This window comes from Budorcas taxicolor, chromosome 4 (assembly GCF_023091745.1).
Source record: "Budorcas taxicolor isolate Tak-1 chromosome 4, Takin1.1, whole genome shotgun sequence".
NCBI classification, from domain to species: domain Eukaryota; kingdom Metazoa; phylum Chordata; class Mammalia; order Artiodactyla; family Bovidae; genus Budorcas; species Budorcas taxicolor.
The window spans coordinates 12024408-12043752 of NC_068913.1; the positions used below are offsets into that span (position 1 = coordinate 12024408).

Consider the following 19345-nt stretch of genomic DNA (forward strand, 5'->3'; position numbering starts at 1 on the left):
ATTTCTTTGTGATCTGTCTGTTAATGGTCTTTATTTATATCTAAATTAGATAATTTTCTTTTTCTTATTGGTTTCTAAGGCTTTTTTGTATGTTAAGGATATGAAACCTCTGCTGTACTTTTGGCAAATATTTTATTTGCCTTTTAGTTCTATTTGTAATATTTTAAGTTTAAAATGTTTAGGATCTAATCTATGAATTGTTTCCTTTGTGATCATTTCTACTGTTTTATGCTTAGAATACTCTCTGGTTTGATAGTTGATATATTATTCTATTCATCAAAAAATTAATAGTGTCGCCCTCCATATACACATACCTTTTAAAACTATAAAGTGTTTATAGAGCTTATGCAAAACCACACAAGAGAATGCTTGCTCAGTGTCCAAAGCTGAAAGGCTGTCTTCAGCCTCCTAACCAGCACTAAATGTTACTAAATCAGGACTGTTTCTAGCAAAATTTACAAGCAAACTCAGCTGTCTCTTTTCTAAGGAAAATTTCCTGCCACACAAAGGGTTACCTCTGAACAGTATCTCCATTATTTCACCCATGACTCCATTCCTAATTTTCTGTTTTCTGGCAGCTGCTCTCTAACTTACAAATAATGCATGTCTTTGTTTAGAGTTCCTTAAAAAAACTGTATATTCTAAATGTGGAAGAAAGCTCAATTTATTTTACTTTGAAACCTGAGAAATCAATAACATGAACCATATGTTAATTATGGAACCTGGTGATAAATAAAGTAAGAAGTCCTATGAAACCGTGGTGGTGAAAGTGATGGAGTTGAGACAGAAAAGGAAAGAAGTCCTTTCTCTTGGTGTGTGATGCTTTCATAAATCTCCCTGTTTGGTAGAACACCAAAATGCAACTCCTTTCTTAATTCATTCTAATGTAATTTATATTTCACTTTCTTCCCAACTCCTGTTTTTTATCAAGATCTCACAGCAATGACGAGATATATATCAAGGGCCGTTAATACAGTGGCAACATTTAGAACACATGATGCCCAAGACAAAGCTTAACCAACATTTATGTCTTTGACTTTCATTTATTTGGATTCATGGAGTTTTGCACTGAAGACATGAATCAAGCTATCTTTATCTGGTTGAAACACTCAAGGACTTCAGGTCTACAAGATAAATTGCCACGAGACTAGAGTAAGAATCGTAATGAGGAAAACAAAAGTTAGTTATGTAATGTTTTAGGTATTTACACGTGGTATCACATACTTCTAAGAAAGAGCTAACTTTTGGGTATTTACTGAGAGTACATATATTTCTTTTTCCCCTGGGGCCCATTAAATCAATTTTGCTGTTGTTACCACAAACCTACGTCCTCCCTCTTCTTGTACCCTCACCCTCCTGATTTGGAATCTATTTTTATAGAGGGAAGCAGAACCCTCACTTGCAGCTTTTATACCACCTCTGTCTCAGTAACACTTCAGGTCTTCAGCTATGGGTGATGGTGAGTTCCAGATTTAAATGATAAAATGTGATAGTGAGACTAAAATATTCATTAAGTGTTCAGTAATTGTTCCAACATAGCAACAGAGCTAAACGTTCACAGAACAACTTCAATTAAGGATATGTTTCCAGATCAATCAGTATCTGATCACTCAGGGTAGCCCTAAACCTTTTAAAGAAATTGTTTTTAAAATCTGGAACTCATAATTTTAACTCTTTTAGCCTCACCACATGGCATGTGGGGTCTTAGTTTCCCAACCAGGGATCAAACCCATGCCCCCTGTATTGGCAGCATGGAGCCTTAACCACTGGACCACCTGTGAAGTCCCTAGACTTAAACCTTTTAACACTGCAGTTTCTAAACTTAATTCAGAGTGAAACCTCCTGTGCCCTCTGGTCCCCAATCCTCTGCTATGTTCTATTTTAGCTCTCCAATCTAAAAGTGCTGTGACTATACTAGTGTAGAATGATAAATATTTCTTTGGTTTTGTCCAAGAAAGGAAAAATGAACAAGTATGGTCAGGGACAGCAGAGAGCAATAGTAAATATAAAAATCAACAAAGCTACTAGCTTATATTTGCTAAAGGCTTAGAACCACAAGTGGAAGAAATTCTGAGCACTCGTATCTTCTAATGCATGAGCCTCAAAGTAAGCACCTGAACACTCTGGCCACATTAGCGTCAGCACTAGAAAATCTCCACCTATGATCCCCCTAGGTTTCACACAGTCTTGGTTCCTCATCAATAGAACAGGGTTAGGAATTCTGATCAGTTACATGTGCAAATCTGGTAATGGTTTACTAATTTAGGACCGCAGAGAACTGTGAGAACATTAAGCAAAAGGAAACAAAAAACATCTTTCAAAGGTCAAATTATGATGTATCATGAACTTTTTTAAAGAGTAGCTTTCATGAACTTTTTTTAAGAGTAGCTTTCTGGGTGGTTTAAGAATTTCTCGTTAGAATTCTCATGTTCCTAAGCATCTTCTTGTTCATTCATATCAATGAGTTAGCACTTTCCAATAGATCATCTTAAGCAATAAAATATCAGTGCTTTTAAATAAGTATATACGGACGACTTTAGTTAAAATGCCACACCTGATTCACCTGGGCTTAGAGTCCTCTGAAAGGCTGGGGCCACCTACGCACAAGCAGGCAGATATTCCAAAGGTCTGAGTCATCTCAAGACATTTTCCATTCCCAAGTAGGGTCATATGTCAAACTGTAAGAGACTATTTCTTAAACAGTAATGTCTTTAGGCATCATCAGAGGGTACTTATTGGAAACTCCCTTCTGAGACTAAGTTTAGGGCAAGGCTGTAGATTTAAATGAGCACCCCAGGTGGTGATTACACAGGTGATTCACTGGCCACACCTGGAGAAAGAGCATTACATTTAACTTCATTAACCCCTTAGCAGATGGTGACACCACCATCTAGGGGCTTCCCTCATAGCTCAGCCGGTGAAGTATCTGCCCGCAATGCAGGAGACCTGGGTTCGATCCCTGGGTTGGGAAGATTCCCTGGAGAAGGGAAAGGCTATCCACTCCAGTATTCTGGCCTGGAGAATTCCATGGACGGTATAGTCCATGGGGTGGCAAAGAGTTGGACATGACTGAGTGACTCACTTTCAGATGGTGACACATTTCTGCAAACTTTGTTGGTTTAGTCTATTTTTCAGGCATCCAAATCAGGTTTCCACTGTACAGTAGTAGCTAGAGTTTTTGAAGATTAGATTTATACTTGATCATTTCTAATATCCACAGAATTCTCTTTTACTTCCTAAGATGTCAATAGTCACAGGTGGGACTTCCCTGGTAGTCCATTAGTTAAGAATCTGCCTTGCAGTGCAAGGGATGTGGGTTCAAACCCTGTTTGGGGAGCTAAGATCCCACATTCTGAGGAGCCAACTAAGCCTGCATGCTGCAGCTAGGGAACCCGGGTGCCAGAACTGGAGAGTCCATGCATTGCAATGAAAGATCTCATGTGCTGCAGCCAAGATCGGACATAGCCTAATAAAGAACTAAAAAAAAAGAAAAAGTCGCAGTGTCCAGATGCATGCATCAAGCCCTGATTTAGATACATGAATCCAAACTCAGGTCAAACTCTCCTCATCTGATTTTTCCACTGGAATCGACCTTTGTGGACAAACTTGCTCTTTGAGAGTGATGAGAAGAAAGAGGAAGTACAGAATGAGAGTATTTGCAACAATATTTTACTTGCTGGAGATAGCTGGTTCTCATGACTACCATTATGGGGTCGGCCTTATGGGCTTCAATGCACAACTGTTTGTGAAAGCCCTTATTCCTCTCAACAAATATTTAATAGAACCAATAATGATTTTAACGGCAATGAAACGATCGATTAAGCCTTTCCACCTTCCTTAGGGAAAAGTTACAATCTTAGATAACTGGTGGATATTTTCTCTAGCTGCCTTTCACTAATGTAAAATTTAGTGACTATAAATTATTAGCAACTGCTCTAGTAGAATGTGCTTTCTTGACTTCCAAACTCCACAATCACATGGGTATCTGAAATTTCTGGATAAGAATGATAAAAATCCAAATGATTAGGAGAGTATTTCCAATTAGATTTTTTAAAAGGAACTTCACTCTTGGAAGCTGCTACTGCTCATGGTGCGAATGACAAAGAACTTTGCCCACAACAGTTAACATCTGGAAACTTACCTTTAAATTTTTAAAAATGTGTCAGTAGCAAATTATCTTTTATTTATATACACCCCTGAGAAATGAGAATGGGCTCTGAGATTCACAGCATCAATCACTTCACTGGACTCAGTTTCCCATCCATAGTACAAAACACCCTTAGCAAACATTGAAAGAGAGCGACTTCTGGAATTTAGTTAAGTCAGTATTAATACTAAAGGAGAAAATGCATTATAGTTCTAGTGGACATCAGTTACTGGTTTTAGACTGTATCTAAGCCAAGCCAAGCAAGCAATTCCTTAGTTGATATGGATAAGTCCACAGTCTCTGCCCAGCATGAAGAAAGCGACTTCTGGAATTTAGTTAAGTCAGTATTAATACTAAAGGAGAAAATGCATTATAGTTCTAGTGGACATCAGTTACTGGTTTTAGGCTGTATCTAAGCCAAGCCAAGCAAGCAATTCCTTAGTTGATATGGATAAGTCCACAGTCTCTGCCCAGCATGAAGAAAGAACCAGGTAGATATGTTACAATACGGCATACTCTCCGCTTACTTTTCTATTATATATATATATATATATGCATATGCATATATATGTATATGTTTTATTGTTTAGTTGCTAAGTTGTGTCCAACTCTTTGGTGATCCATGGACTATATAGCCTGCTAGGCTCCTCTGTCCATGGGATGATTCTTCAGGCAAGAATACTGGAGTGGGTTGCCATGCCCTCCTCCAGGGGATCATCCCTACCAGGGATCAAACTCATGTCTTTTACATCTCTTGCATTGGCAGGTGAGTTCTTTACCACTAGGGCCACCTGGGAAGCCAGGTATATGCATAATTTATTCTATTATATATGCACATGTATAGGAAATGTATGCATATAATAGGAAAGTAAATATATACAAATCTATCCCTGAAAAAGTACAACTTTCTCACTTGTACAATGGGAAAGCAGGTGCTGATGTAATCAACCCTCTAACATTGAAATACAGGTATTGATATATTATTACTAACAAGTTTACTGAAGGTCTTCTGTACATTCCAGACAGTACTAGAGACGGCACAATAAACTAGGTTCAGACTTCAAAGCTCTTACCTTCCAGTTGGGAAGGATAAACAACAAACATAAAAAAATTAATGAGATCATTTCGGCCAAGTGTAGTGAAGAAGATAAAATGGGGCACCATGTGTAACGTGGTCAACTGTGAGTAGAGGTGGAGTGGTAGGTGAGGTGATCACATTAGAAGTCATTAGTCATTAAGACGACGAGAAATAGGCACCCTTCCTGTGGGGCTGGGGAGGGAGAGGCATGTAGCATTCCAAACAGAATGAACAATACGTACCCATGCTGAGCTGGAAGCATGCTGGAAGAACAGAGAGAAGGCAGGTGTGGCTGAAGGACAGTGAGCCACAGAAGCAGAACAGGGTCTGGCGGGGAGCGGAGGGGAGGACAAGGGCAGTAGGCAGGGCAGGACTTTCGACTTTATTCTGTAGGTCACAGGAAACCACTGGAGAAAAGTGGCTTTCAGCAGAGGAGTAATACCTCTTAAATTTTTTTTCTAAATTTTTGTTTATTTATTTTTTGCTGGGCTGGGCCTTCAGTGCTGCACACGGGCTTTCTCCAGCTGCAAGGAGCGAGGGGCTACTCTCTAGCTGCAGCGGGCACGCTTCTCACTGCAGTGGTTTCTCTCATTTCAGAGCATGGGCTGTAGGGCACACGGTCTTCAGCAGCTGTAGTGCACGGGCTCAGCTGCCCCGCACTATGTGGAATCCACCTGGAACAGAGATCAAACCCATGCTCCCGGTATTGGCAGGTGGATTCCCAACCACTGGACCACCTGGGAAGTCTGAGTAATAACTTTAGTTTATGCTTCAATCAGGTGCCTCTGGTTGTCACAGGAAGGATGAGCTACATAGGGACAGGAGTGAAAACAGCATACTGAATTAGAAAGCTGGTTTGATGGGTCAGACTAGAGCTTTAGCAACAAAGATGCTGAGAAGCAAGCAGTCAGGCTGGGGTTATCTTCTGGGGATAAAACCAAAAGTACTTGCTAAGAAATTAGATGAAGATTGTGAAGGAAAGAAAGAAACCTAGAAGGATCCTTAGGTTTGGGGGCTCAAACAACTGGGCAGATGGGGAAGGCCTGAGTTGGGGAGAGGATTCTTGGGTAATGTTTTGGTCCCAAGATATCAGGCAGCTGGTTGATTATAATATATTCAGAGCAAGAGGGAAAGGTCAGGCTAAAGAATAATGATACCTGAAGGTTCAGGACTAAATGATATCACCTGGTCAGAAAGCGTAGACAGGGAAGAGAAGAGAGCTGAGGATAAAGAAGCCGCCACTGTTCCAACATTTAGAGGAAGAGAGCCAGGGAAGAAACTTTAACCAGGCAGCTTAGGCACACTCTAAACTTGGGTGAGGAATATCCCTCTACTATGTGGAGCATCTCTCTACCATCTGTTACCATAGGGACACACACTGGGTATACACTGCCTGCAACTTTTTCATGGGCTCTATAAACAGACTCAATGCCCAAGGTGAGGAAGCACTTTCTAAAGAGATTCCAACTAACCTATTATTAGCTTGATCAAAGTGTCACTTGTTTATTTTAGTGAGTCAGTGTTTATTTTAATGAGTCAGTCTTACAGTACCTTTAGAAAGACACCAGTTTTTGGTTTTCTTTTCTAACCCACATTTCCTGTTAGGGAAAAAAAAACAAACCCACCCACTAAATAACTCTATTATAATTTACTATACTGTTATACGTTTAGATAATCATATTATCTAAATAATATATATATTATATATAGTATATAGGTTTTATATATATATATATACTATAACAGTATCATCTGTTATACTTTGAGATAATTATGTATTTGCATAATTCTGTCCTCTTTCTGATATTTTCAACCACTACAAGGGCCTGGGAAGTTGCTTAAGGATTTGTTTCTGGGAGAGTCCTCAAAATCTAGACTGTCTGAAAGTGTTCTCCCTGAAGAGTTACTGAAAGTTACTACAGATGTAGTCACTCACCCTAGGTTTCCCCCTAGATCTGAGGTGAACTCAGGGCTGACTCGCTTCCTTCCGATCATCTCTCCTATTAGAGTTGACAGTGGCCAGTGGCTGGAGCCACTTTGATTTCAACCTCAAGCAACTCCCAGGCTGGCTGCCTAACTTCTGCTTAGCATTATAGCTGATGTTCCTGTTTTTAAAAATCCCCCCAAATTCTGTGTGTGTGTATGTGTAGGGGGGTAAAGTGGGCACCTACCCAGGTAAGGGTGTGGGCCAGGGTGTGGTTTGTTCAGAGAAGGCATTTTTTTTTTTGAGTCAGAAGTCTACATTCCAAGCTGACTTCCCACAAAGAAAAACTATGACATAGGTTACATTCCTGATGAAAGTTCAGACACCTGGTTTTTAAAAAGCAGAATGCCTCTAAGTATGATCATTAATGCATGAGTGACGTGCTTTTTAAAAGGCTTACTAAGGGTCTAGGATGGGCAGAAGGGGCTTCCCAGGTGGTGCTAGTGGTAAAGAACCCGCCTGCCAACGCAATGTAGAACATGCACAAATTGTTTGGATAAAGCATTACAATAAGCAATCCTCTAAAATGTTACCTTAACGTGGAAGGGCAGGGAAATGTAAAGGAAAGGCTCCTAGGACTCAGGCTGGAGGAGAGCCTAAGGCCCAGGACTGAGGAGGAAGGTCCGGGGCAGAGCTCCGGAGACCCTGGGAAAGCCGACAGTGGGTCTGTGTGTGTGCTGGCAAGGAGGGAAAAGAGTGGGCGTGGGGACAGTGCGGGGCAGGGGAGGCAGAGGGTAGAGAGAACAGGATTCTGAGTGCCAAGAAGCAAATCCGGGCTACCGTGCTGGCAAGTCACAAAGCCCTGAGAAATCCACTGTACCACAGGCGTGAGCTATTCCAAGGCAGATTGCTGTAGGTTGAGGCCCATCTTAGAGTAAAAACCAACTCTGCCTGCTGAGGTCCTCTGCACCAGAACTAGTGTTACTGTAACATTCCACTGTTTAATCTTATTAAACAGTCCTCTCAGGCATCCTTCATGGATGCACTTTCTTCAAAAAATTATTTCATGTGACTCTGAAAAGCAGTTTCCTTTAAACACCAGGAGAGATGTGTGTGCACATGCCTGTGTGTGTTTGAAAAACCCACAGTCTATTCAGCAAAGTCCAGCCTTGATATCAGATTGAAACAAATGTCCTTCCAGGACCCTTATCGTCATTGTGGAGTATTTGTTCACTGAGTTTCTCGTCTTGTTTTTGGGATCACTTTATTATGCAACATCTGCTCTGAATTTCAAATGTGATAAACAGGGTATGAGTGTCGGTGGCAGATGGCTAATGACCGCCAGCGACAGGGCATTCAAGTCTGCCTTGTTTTCTGGGAAGCGATATTTTCATGTTAATTTGCTCTGTGTCCTGCAAAGATGAGACAAATCACCTGCTCATAATTCAGGCAAAGTGGAGACCACCAGGAGCCGAGAGGGGCCATGGCTTGATTCCTTTAGGGGTGAGAGGAGAGGCGGCTCTGGGGGGCTTTCCTCATCAGAGTAACAGGACCAGGCAGTCACTTCGCATTATGTCAGATGGAGAAAGATGAATCAGTCCCGGCCACCCCATCCTGACACCAGGGCCACTGTTTACTGCAAGCAGATATTATTCATGAAAACAGATCTTTCCCAGAGGCAGAAAACAGGTGCTATTAAGAGTGTGTGTCAGTCTCTGAAGTCTGGGTTTTGTAACATAAACTTAATAGTACATTTTATCTCCGACTGAAAATGTTACAACCAACAGAAATCTCCAAGAAACATTCAATCGAAGATAAAATGAAATCTAATTCGCAGAGAAAATGACCCACACAGACTCATAAACCTTGAGGTCTTTCAGCCTTCTCGAGCCCGGTAGAATTTGTCTGTTACAGAGATACATGCACAAAATATAATTTTTATTCCAAGACTGAGTCATCCAAAGAGGCCATGTGGTCTTGAGCTGAAAGAACCGTGCTCTGTTTTGGAGAGTCAGCTGGTGTTCTCTGTGAGCTCTCAGTGCCTTTGAATTTCTGCTTGTGAAAGACACGTTACATGTACAGAATGTCCAAAGAATGACACAGGGACTTCAGAGAGCTTAAAAGATAGTTGAGAAGCCGGGTCAGACACCAGGAGAGAGAATGTACTAGAGAGGCAAGTCTGAGGACCAACTGACAGTTTAATAAAAGAGGGTATTACATTTTGCAGGCATGTAAAGTGTGAGATTTTTACACAGGAGTTTCTTCATATATATATATATTATATATATATATTATATATATATATTATATATATATATATACATATTATATATATATATATACACACATATATATACACACACATACATACATATGGGCTTTCCTGGTAGTTCAGCTGGTAAAGAATCCACCTGCAATGAAGGAGACTTCAGTTCGATTCCTACGTCGGGAGAATCCCCTGGAAAAGGGATAGGCTACCCACTCCAGTATTCATGGGCTTCCCCGGTGGCCCAGGTGGTTAAGAATCTGCCTACAATGCAGGAGACCTGGGTTCGATCCCTGGGTTGGGAAGATACCCTGGAGAAGGGCACAGCAACCCATTCCAGTATGCTTGCCTGGAGAACCCCACAGACTTAGGAGCCTGGCAGGCTACAGTCCATGGACTCATTAAGAGTCGGACATGACTGAAGCGACTTAGCATGTATATATCCTGCCATACAGTTCTTTTTCTGGGTAGCAGTTACATATGACAAAGGAGCAAAGTGAGGGAATTCGTTTACAGTTCTCTCTGATCCTTTCTCACACCGTGGCAGATAAAGGCATGAAAGAGAAAACCCAACAATCTGGAAGCCGCTGTTTTTTCTTTCCTTATAAAGCACCCCCCGCCCCACCACCAACAAGTGAAAGGTGCTACATAAACACATATACTCAAAACATATTATGAACCCCCAAAGAAAAGAATAAGACAATCACAAGGTGTCAGTTATTGCCTCATAAGTTTAAGCAAGGAAGTCTAAGAAGATAATATTGAATCTCAAATGATCAAATTAAACAGATGCACTGAATTCCTCCACAGTTAAGGAGATCAAAAAACATTCTGAACTACAAAGAGGAAAACAAGATACAGCAATGATCGGCCTATGAGGCAAAGTCTGAGTATTTGTTTACGTCACAGCTTAGCAGTCGAGGTCTCTTTATGCAAATGTCACCGTCAGCATGAATGACTGTATCTTAGGACATCAAGAAAAGAGATTAAAGAATGCGATGAAAATTTCAAGATCAAGTATGAATACGATAAGGTGATTATTTATTCATTTTTGGGAGAAGAGCATTTTAAAAGGTTGGAAAGAACCACCTATAATTTTACTGTATTCTCATCAGTCTCTCAACGACAATGTTCAGTCCAGACCACATGATAAAGACAAAGGAAAAGTGAAAGTGTTAGTCTCTGTCGTGCCCGACTCTTTTTGATCCAATGGATAGCCCACTAGGCTCCTCTGTCCATGGAATTCTCCAGGCAAGAACATTGGAGTGGGTTGCCATTTCCTTCTCCAGCGGATCTTCTCAACCCAGGGATCGAACCTGCGTCTCCTGCACTGCAGGACGATCCTTCGCCGTCTGAACCACCCGGGAAGCCCTACGATAATGTCCGGATTTCCTCTAATGAGTTCACCAACTATCAACCATCATGAATACTTAGGGCTTCAGGGGTAGTCTTTTGCCTTTTAGAAACAAATGGTATTTAAACGCATTTTAAAATTGCTATGTGATGTATGTATACTGAGAAGATAAGCTCAGCTTCTAGTTTTAACAGTGTGTTGTGTTTTTTAACAGACAGACTGATGACAACAGTCCTGAACAGAAAGATTTTGCCTCTGGAACAGTTAGTCAGAGACCACACAGCATCCTAGTTTCACCAAATACAGCTCACCAAGTGCAATATATGTCCTGAACGTGCACTCGTGAGATGCTAAATTAAGGAGGACCGACAGGGAAACAGTGTCAAAGATGACACGGAGGGGGACAGGCGCTGGAGGACGATTCTCGCAGCTCACACCATCGTAATAAGAGGTCTCTCTCCTTGATTTTCTGTTCTATGCCTATTTCACGTTAAAATATTTAACCTATTTACTTACCTATTCTGAAACTTGGCATGTTCTGATATATGCAAGACAATAAATTTATGATTTTGAAGAATATTTTAGAAAATATTTTGGTACCATAATGCAAGAATCAGCTACAAACTGTGTCTATTTATAAATAAGTGGGTTTTTTAAAACTTGAGAACACCAATGAACTACTTATATAACCATAGAGAAGTGCCCCACAGGCTGCTGTGTGCTCTTATATTCTAAGGCCCCTAAGCAAAGATTCATGACTCATTCAGTTTTGTGTCCTCAAAGTGCCCAGCATAGAACTCGCCCTGTAAAATTAATGTCTGTACAAGTATACTCAGAAAAACTCCTATTATGAGAAAGCATTCTGTATAAATAGTTCAGTCCATGTTCCCAATAGGTCCCTCATAATAACAATATTCTCTTGATATAGTTCCTAAGACTTCTCACAAGTGAGCTGTACAACAACAAAATATTTCTGTTCTCTGGCTGCAGGTTCGAAAAATTCCATTAGCCAGAACTTTCTGCTTAGCAGCTATTTATCCTGCATACCAATGCTTAAAAAGACAACAGCTTACATACAAAAGATATAAGTATTCATTAAAAATAAATTTATATCAATCATATATTGAACTTAAAACTATCCATTTCCAAAAAAAACCACTCTCCACTTGATGGTATTACAGCACTTATAAATGATTACTCATGTTTTCGATAATGACCTTAAAGAATCTCAAAACACTCAAATTCTAAAAAAAAAAAAAAACAAACCAACCCCAAACCATTATATTCTTATATTTAATAAGAAAGGAAAGTAGATCTGCACAGTTCAACAACATTTTTTTAAATTAAGGATGAATGGGCATTTATCTGGAGAAAACTCTACTTTGAAAAGATACATGTATCCCAGCGTCCATCACAGCACTATTTACAATAGCCAAGACAGGGAAACAACCTGTCACACAGTGGAATATTACTCAGTCATAACAAAGAATAAATACTGCCGTTTGCAGCGACAAGGATGGGATCCAGAGATTATCACAGTAAGTGAAGTCAGGTAGAGAAAGACAAGTATCATATGATACCACTTGTAGGTGGAATTAAAAAAAAAAACGATACTAGTGGACTTATTTACAAAATGGTTACCAAAGGGAAATGGGGCACGTAGGGATAAATTAGGAGCCTGGAGTTAGCAGATACAACTACTATATATAAAATAAACACCAAGGTCCTACTGTATTCTATAATAAAGCATAGTGGAAAAAATATGAAAATGAATATATATATGTGTAACTAAATCACTTTACTGTAAACCAGAAACGAACACAGCCCTGTAAGTCAACTTTACTTCAATTAAAAAAAATTAAGGATGAAGACGAAAGTGTCTTGTGACTGTCTTTTAAGTTGTCGAAAGATGTTCAATTAGGCATTAACATACAAATGAACTGCCTGAAATACTGCCTGACTATAGTTTCGTTTTACTATGAAAACATTAATACACAATTAACCACAAACCTTGAATAACCAGAGTCCTTGCCCCCGCCTCCATCTCTGTGAGAGTGGCGTTGACCCTGACGCCTGAAGACATTTAACAGCCGCCAGGAGAATCTTCTGTTCAGCACAGAATGGAGTGGCACGCCCTTTCCGTGGATAGGTGAAGAACTCAGAAATACTTGCAACAAGCTGCCTCATGAAAAGCTTCTGCTCATAAGCATCAATTCTCTGCTCCCGAAACCTGGCTCGGTCACTCCCCTACTCCACTTCTCTTCCCTCCTCGCCTCGGTGACCACCTTTCTGCCTGTGCCTCATTTAATCCAGCTTACCCCTCTACCCCCACCCTTGAGGGGAAGTGGAATTTCCCCCACTCCACTTTATTTTCTCCTCTTGCCTGATCAAGCCTTAGTTTAAGCACATCATTTTAGTTTATCAGCTGTTCTAACTACTGATACTGTTGCAAATGGGAAGCCCCAGAAGCTCAGCTGGTAGGTAAAGAATTTGCCTGCAATACAGGAGACCCCTGCAGACCCAGGTTTGATTCCTGGATCAGGAAGATCCCCTGGAGAAGGGATAGGCTACCCACTCCAGTGCTCTTAGGTTCCCCGGGTGGCTCAGAGGGTAAAGAATCTGTCCGCAATGCGGGAGACCTGGGTTCAACCCCTGGGTTGGGAAGATCCCCTGAAGAAGAGAATGGCAACCCACTCCAGTATTCTTGCCTGGAAAACCCCATGGGCAGAGGAGCCTGGTGGGCTAAAGTCCACGGGGTCGCAGAGTCAAACACGACTGAGCGACTTTCACTTCCACTTTTGCAAATGATTCCACTCAGCAGCCTCTAACATCCTAGAAGAATTTAACATGAAGTTCAAAAGACCTATGTAGCTGGAAATGCAGGGTGTAAACAAATGATTACCTTGTCTCACTGTTTTTAAAAAATTGACCTCTCCCAGTGTTCTTTGGAAGGACTGATGCTAAAGCTGAAACTCCAATACTTTGGCCACCTCATGCGAAGAGTTGACTCATTGGAAAAGACTCTGATGCTGGGAGGAATTGTGGGCAGGAGAAGGGGATGACAGAGGATGAGATGGCTGGATGGCGTCACCGACTCGATGGACGTGAGTTTGGGTGAAATCCAGGAGTTGGTGATGGACAGGGAGGCCTGGTGTGCTGCAATTCATGGGGTTGCAAAGAGTCGGGCACGACTGAGCGACTGAACTGAACTGAAATTTTTGAACATAGAAATAGATCACAAGAAGCCAATGCTTGTGTTGACAGTCTATGTTTAAGCTATTGGAAGTCATTTAAAAAAACAATAATTTGCAATTAATTATATCTGAAGAATGGCTGGCAACGCGTCTTACTGATTGAGTACCTATGTGTATAAATCTCTGAGTATGGACTGTCAGGACACAAAGATGAACAAATAAGTAAGATAAGGACACAAATAATCACAAATGAACAAAATATGATAAAGAGGAAGAGAGGTGTAGAACAAGTGCTAAAAGACAAATGAGATCACATCCAGCTGTAAAAGTTAGCCAAATGGTATCTGGGGTCAGCCCTGAAAAATGCGAGCAGATAGCTAGTAGTGGGGGGGGGGGCAAAGAAACGGCAATGAGAGGAAGGCCTCGGAGGGAGGAAGCTGTGAGCCACACTAAGAGGATGCGGATTAGTCCAATTTGGCCAGAAAGCAGAGTACACAGAATGGGGCTATGTTCTGCCCTGCATGCTGAACATAGTATTTTGGACACACTCATAAAGGAGAGAATTGAAGTCACAAGACTGGAAAAGAATTCTGGAGGAAAGAGGACGCAGAGATAGAAGAGAAAATGACCAAGAACACGTAATGAGGCTTCTGCATCTGCTAGCTGCTCAGTCATGGCCGAGTCTTTGCAAGCCCACGGGCTGTAGCCCAGCAGGCTCCTCTGTCCATGGAGTTCTCCAGGCAGGAATACTGGGATGGGTTGCCATTTCTTCCTCCAGGGGATCTTCCCGACCCAGACCCACATCTCTGGTGCCTTCTGCAATGGCAGGCAGATTCTTGTATCACTGTGCCACCTGGGAAACCCGTAATTAGGAATACCTACAGTTAAAGGGCCTTACTGTCCTTGACACGGCTCAGGAAGCAATGAGACCATTCCTGAGCACCACATTCTCTTTATGAAAGGCAGATGGGAGAAAATAAATTCTAGATTGGTGTAAAACCAAATAAATAGATCATTCAATGTACCAAAACTGGGAACCCATCTAGCTCTCACTAAAAGATCTCTCTTACTCTGTTCAGACTGTAAACTATTTTTAGCTATTCACTCCTATCTAAAATGTTGCTGAATTCTAGAAGCCATTTCTACACAATGAATGATAAGGTAAAGAGTCTGCTTCACCCAATTCACAAAAGCAAACAGGTCTCCATGAACACCTGCACATATGTGCAGAGCTCTAAAAGATAACTGGGAAGTTCAATTAAGCAGAACAAAGTAAGACCAATAAAGCTTTATAAGCAGCTCTTCCCTTTAGACTTAAAGGCAGAAAAGATTTGGAGTCAATATACTGCATCTAGCTTGCTGACCTCCAAGGAGTCTTAAGTCATCTTTGAATCGCAAGCGTTTGGGATGGAACCTGACACTTCTGGGCTTCCTATAAATGTATTATGAGCGAGGGAAAAAAGCAGAGTTCACAAACCATCAGAAAATGGCTGAGCTATTTACATACTTACTAAACTATACTTTGTAGGCTCAGGGCCAGATAACGTACAAGCAGGTATTTCCTAATAATTTTAATATATATTAGAACTAAAGGGTTTTTTCCACCGAGTTCTAAAATTAGTGAGCTAGAATATACCCCATTCTCTAAACATCCACTTAGTCATACTAGATATATTTAACTATATATTAAGTTCCAAAGGCTCTACTTCAGGCAATTTTCATAAGGAAAGAATGCCGCAGTTTAAATAACAGTGTGACTGTTTGACCAGGCAGAGAGAGGACGCTTAGTACCTTGATGGTTTCAGTGGGCACTCCAGGTTCTGGCACTTTATCCAAGTAAGTGGTCAAGTCTTGATCAACGTGTTCAAACACTAACGTTAGTTTGGTTTCTCTGTCTGTTCGTGACACTGTACACACGTCAAACAACCTAAAAAGAAAAAGAAAGAAGTATTAGGGAGGTGGTAATACGAAAAGAAGTCATCTGTAAGTCTTACACGTATCCTTTGATCACAAAATTAAGGTGGGGGGAAAGGCTAGATTGGATCGATCCTTGTGATAATATGTAAGGTTACCTGTTAGTGCTTAGTCCCTCAGTCGTGTCCTGCTCTTTGGGACCCCATGGACTGTCACCTGCCAGGCCCCCCTGCCCTTGGGATTATCCAGGAAAGGATACTGGAGTAGGCAGACATCCCCTACTCCAGGCAATCTTCCCAGCCCAGGGACTGAACCCGTGTCTCTTGTGCCTCCCGCACTGGGAGGCAGATTCTTTATCACTAATGCCACCTGGGTCTGACCCTTTAATACGAAAGCTCAGGAGAGGAGCACTTGGTTAAGTGGTGAGAAAATTCACAGCGGCGAGTAGAAAACAACACAAGAATGTCTGCTTGGAGAGTTCCTTACTTAAGACCTTAGGGAGAACGTACTGGTGGAGATAGTTTCAAAAACTGCAGACTCTATAAAAAATATGGTTCTTAGCTCATAGGTCAAGAATTATTGAACAGACAGAGACTAGGCATTCTTTGAGGACACTGGACTCTGCGACTTTGATTTTCCTGGAACTTAAGGTCTTCAAATCATGCCTATGAAAGTAATTAAAATAGAATATGGAGAAATCTGGTTTATTTCTAAGAAAGTGTTCTCATCCTGCTCAATCCAATCATCGCCCTGGAAAGGGCATGAATTCTTTGTTGTAAAACTCCAAATATCATGCTAATAAAAATTGTGAATTTTTAATTTTTTTTGAGGGGGATGCAGACGTTGCGTTGGCAAACTATTCTGCCCTAAGATGATGAAGGCAGATTGACAAACTTTATAATTATGTTCGGATGGGAGAACTCAATTTATCCCCTAAAATCCTACCACCAATTCCAAATCTAAGTTTTAAAAACAAAGCCTTCAGTAATCAAAAGAATTTTCAAGCCAAAGGACTGATCCTCCTTTAGTTTCAACAGTCAAAGGACATCATCTGGGGGCGGGTGACGGAGGTGTGCGGGGGAGGACATGAGATGCTCACCAAACATATAAAGAATTAAACACGCCACCCATAAACAAGCTGGAAATAAATTTCAGGACAAGAATGTAATATAAATACTAAGAAAAGGATAATAAAAATTCTATTCTATTATGTTCTTTCCAGTTTTAAAATGAAACAACACTTTCTTCAAAGAAATGAACTAACTGTAAATGTGCATATAACCCAAGTACTAAAATGCAGGGTTGACTCACAATTAGCCACTTTGTACATTACCACTTAAATTTTTAATGCCTAGCTGGTTCACCATGCTACTCTACACCATTTCTGCAATCGATGGGGTCCACAATCTTTGGTACTTCTCTGTAAATCTAAAGTAAACTTTAAAAGAACACTATAATTAAGTTAAATCAGATGGAGTGAACACCACCAACAAACACACATACTTCACAGCCAGATGCAAACTACGTTTTAATTCTGGGTAGCCTAGGGTGAGTTCTCCAACTCCAGTAAAATCAATTAAGATCAACCAAATTTCTTCCCTACTTTGTCTACTTTCAAACATTCTAAGTTTTTAATCATCTACTTATAAAATTAACTTCTAAATTTCTAAAGTCTTTGAATATCATGACATCACCCTTATGGCAGAAAGTGAAGAGGAACTAAAAAGCCTCTTGATGAAAGTGAAAGAGGAGAGTGAAAAAGATGATTTAAAGCTCAACATTCAGAAAATGAAGATCATGGCATCCGGTCCCATCACTTCATGGGAAATAGATGGGGAAACAGTGGAAACAGTGGCTGACTTTATTTTTTTGGGCTCCAAAATCACTGCAGATGGTGACTGCAGCCATGAAATTAAAAGACGCTTACTCCTTGGAAGGAAAGTTATGACCAACCTAGATAGCATATTCAAAAGCAGAGGCATTACTTTGCCAACTAAGGTCCGTCTAGTCAAAGCTATGGTTTTTCCAGTGGTCATGTATGGATGTGAGAGTTGGACTGTGAAGAAAGCTGAGTACCGAAGAATGGATGCTTTTGAACTGCAATGTTGGAGAAGACTCTTGAGAGTCCCTTGGACTGCAAGGAGATCCAACCAGTCCATCCTAAAGGAGATCAGTCCTGGGTGTTCACTGGAAGGACTGATGCTGAAGCTGAAACTCCAATACTTTGGCCACCTCATGCGAAGAGTTGACTCATGGAAAAGACTCTGATGCTGGGAGGGATTGGGGGCAGGAGGAGAAGGGGACAACAGAGGATGAGATGGCTGGATGGCATCACCGACTCGATGGACATGAGTTTGAGTGAACTCCAGGAGTTGGTGATGGACAGGGAGGCCTGGCGTGCTGTGGTTCATGGGGTCGCACAGAGTCAGACACGACTGAGTGACTGAACTGAACTGAACTGAATGTGACTTATTCTGAAAAAATGACTCTGACAAAGTAAAAACCCCTAATTTAAAAAATGTATTACAAATAGTGCCATAAATTATATGCATGCTGTACTGTGAAAAACACAATTGCTATCATTCATGAATCAAACCAGTCAACCCTAAAGGAAATCTACCCTGAATATTCATTGGAAGGACAGATGCCAAAGCTGAAGCTCCAATACTTTGGCCACTGATGTGAAGAGTCGACTCCCTGGAAAAGACCCTGAGGATGGGAAAGATTGAGGGCAGGAGGAGAAAGGGGTGACAGAAGATGAGATGGTTGGATGGCATCATCAATTCGATGGACATCAGTTTGAGCAAACTCTGGGAGACAGTTAAGGACAGGGAAGCCTGGCGTGTTGCAATACATTGGGTCACCAAGAGTCAGACACTGAACAAAGATGGATCTGACCTGGGAAGTTTATGAAAACACTTCTCTGAATATGGTAATTCGAGGTAACTACCATTTATTCACAGGCTCTTTTGAATCATCTTCTTTCCATTAAACCCATATTCTTTGACAGCTTTACTTTTTTGCTCCACAATCACCAAGCTTCTTTTTATCAGTTGCTTCTATTTTTGTGATAAAATAAAACAGCAATGAAGCAAAAATGGCCTGTATTAAAATCAGATACAAACATGAGAACTGCATCATTACGGCTATGCTTCTTACACATTACTTTCACAATGTTTTCTATCATCAATAATACATTTCCTTAATAAAATACACTGCTTATCACTGCCTCCAGTCAGGAAAGATCTAGTAACTTCAGTTCTTACTGCACTTACAGTCTGTGTACATCAGACATTTTAGTAATTTTCAAAAGGAAAAACAAAAACATTGACAGGGACATAACTAGAGAATAAAGTGATCATAAAACACCGCAAACCAAAGCGTCACCTGCTCCCAAACCGTTGTTAGTTACCTAACACCCCTGGCTGTATGCTACGTTGCTTCATCTCACTGAAACCGTTTTTAAAC

General features: G+C 40.9%; 1 protein-coding gene across 1 annotated transcript in view; it reads right to left on the reverse strand.

Moving 5' to 3' along the window:
• CDK6 (cyclin dependent kinase 6) overlaps positions 1-19345 on the reverse strand; it is a 254598-nt gene that overhangs the window by 171478 nt on the left and 63775 nt on the right. Inside the window, exon 2 of the mRNA XM_052638801.1 lies at positions 15755-15890. Within this exon, the coding sequence (XP_052494761.1) occupies positions 15755-15890 (136 nt within the window). The remainder of the gene's footprint in view (positions 1-15754; positions 15891-19345) is intronic.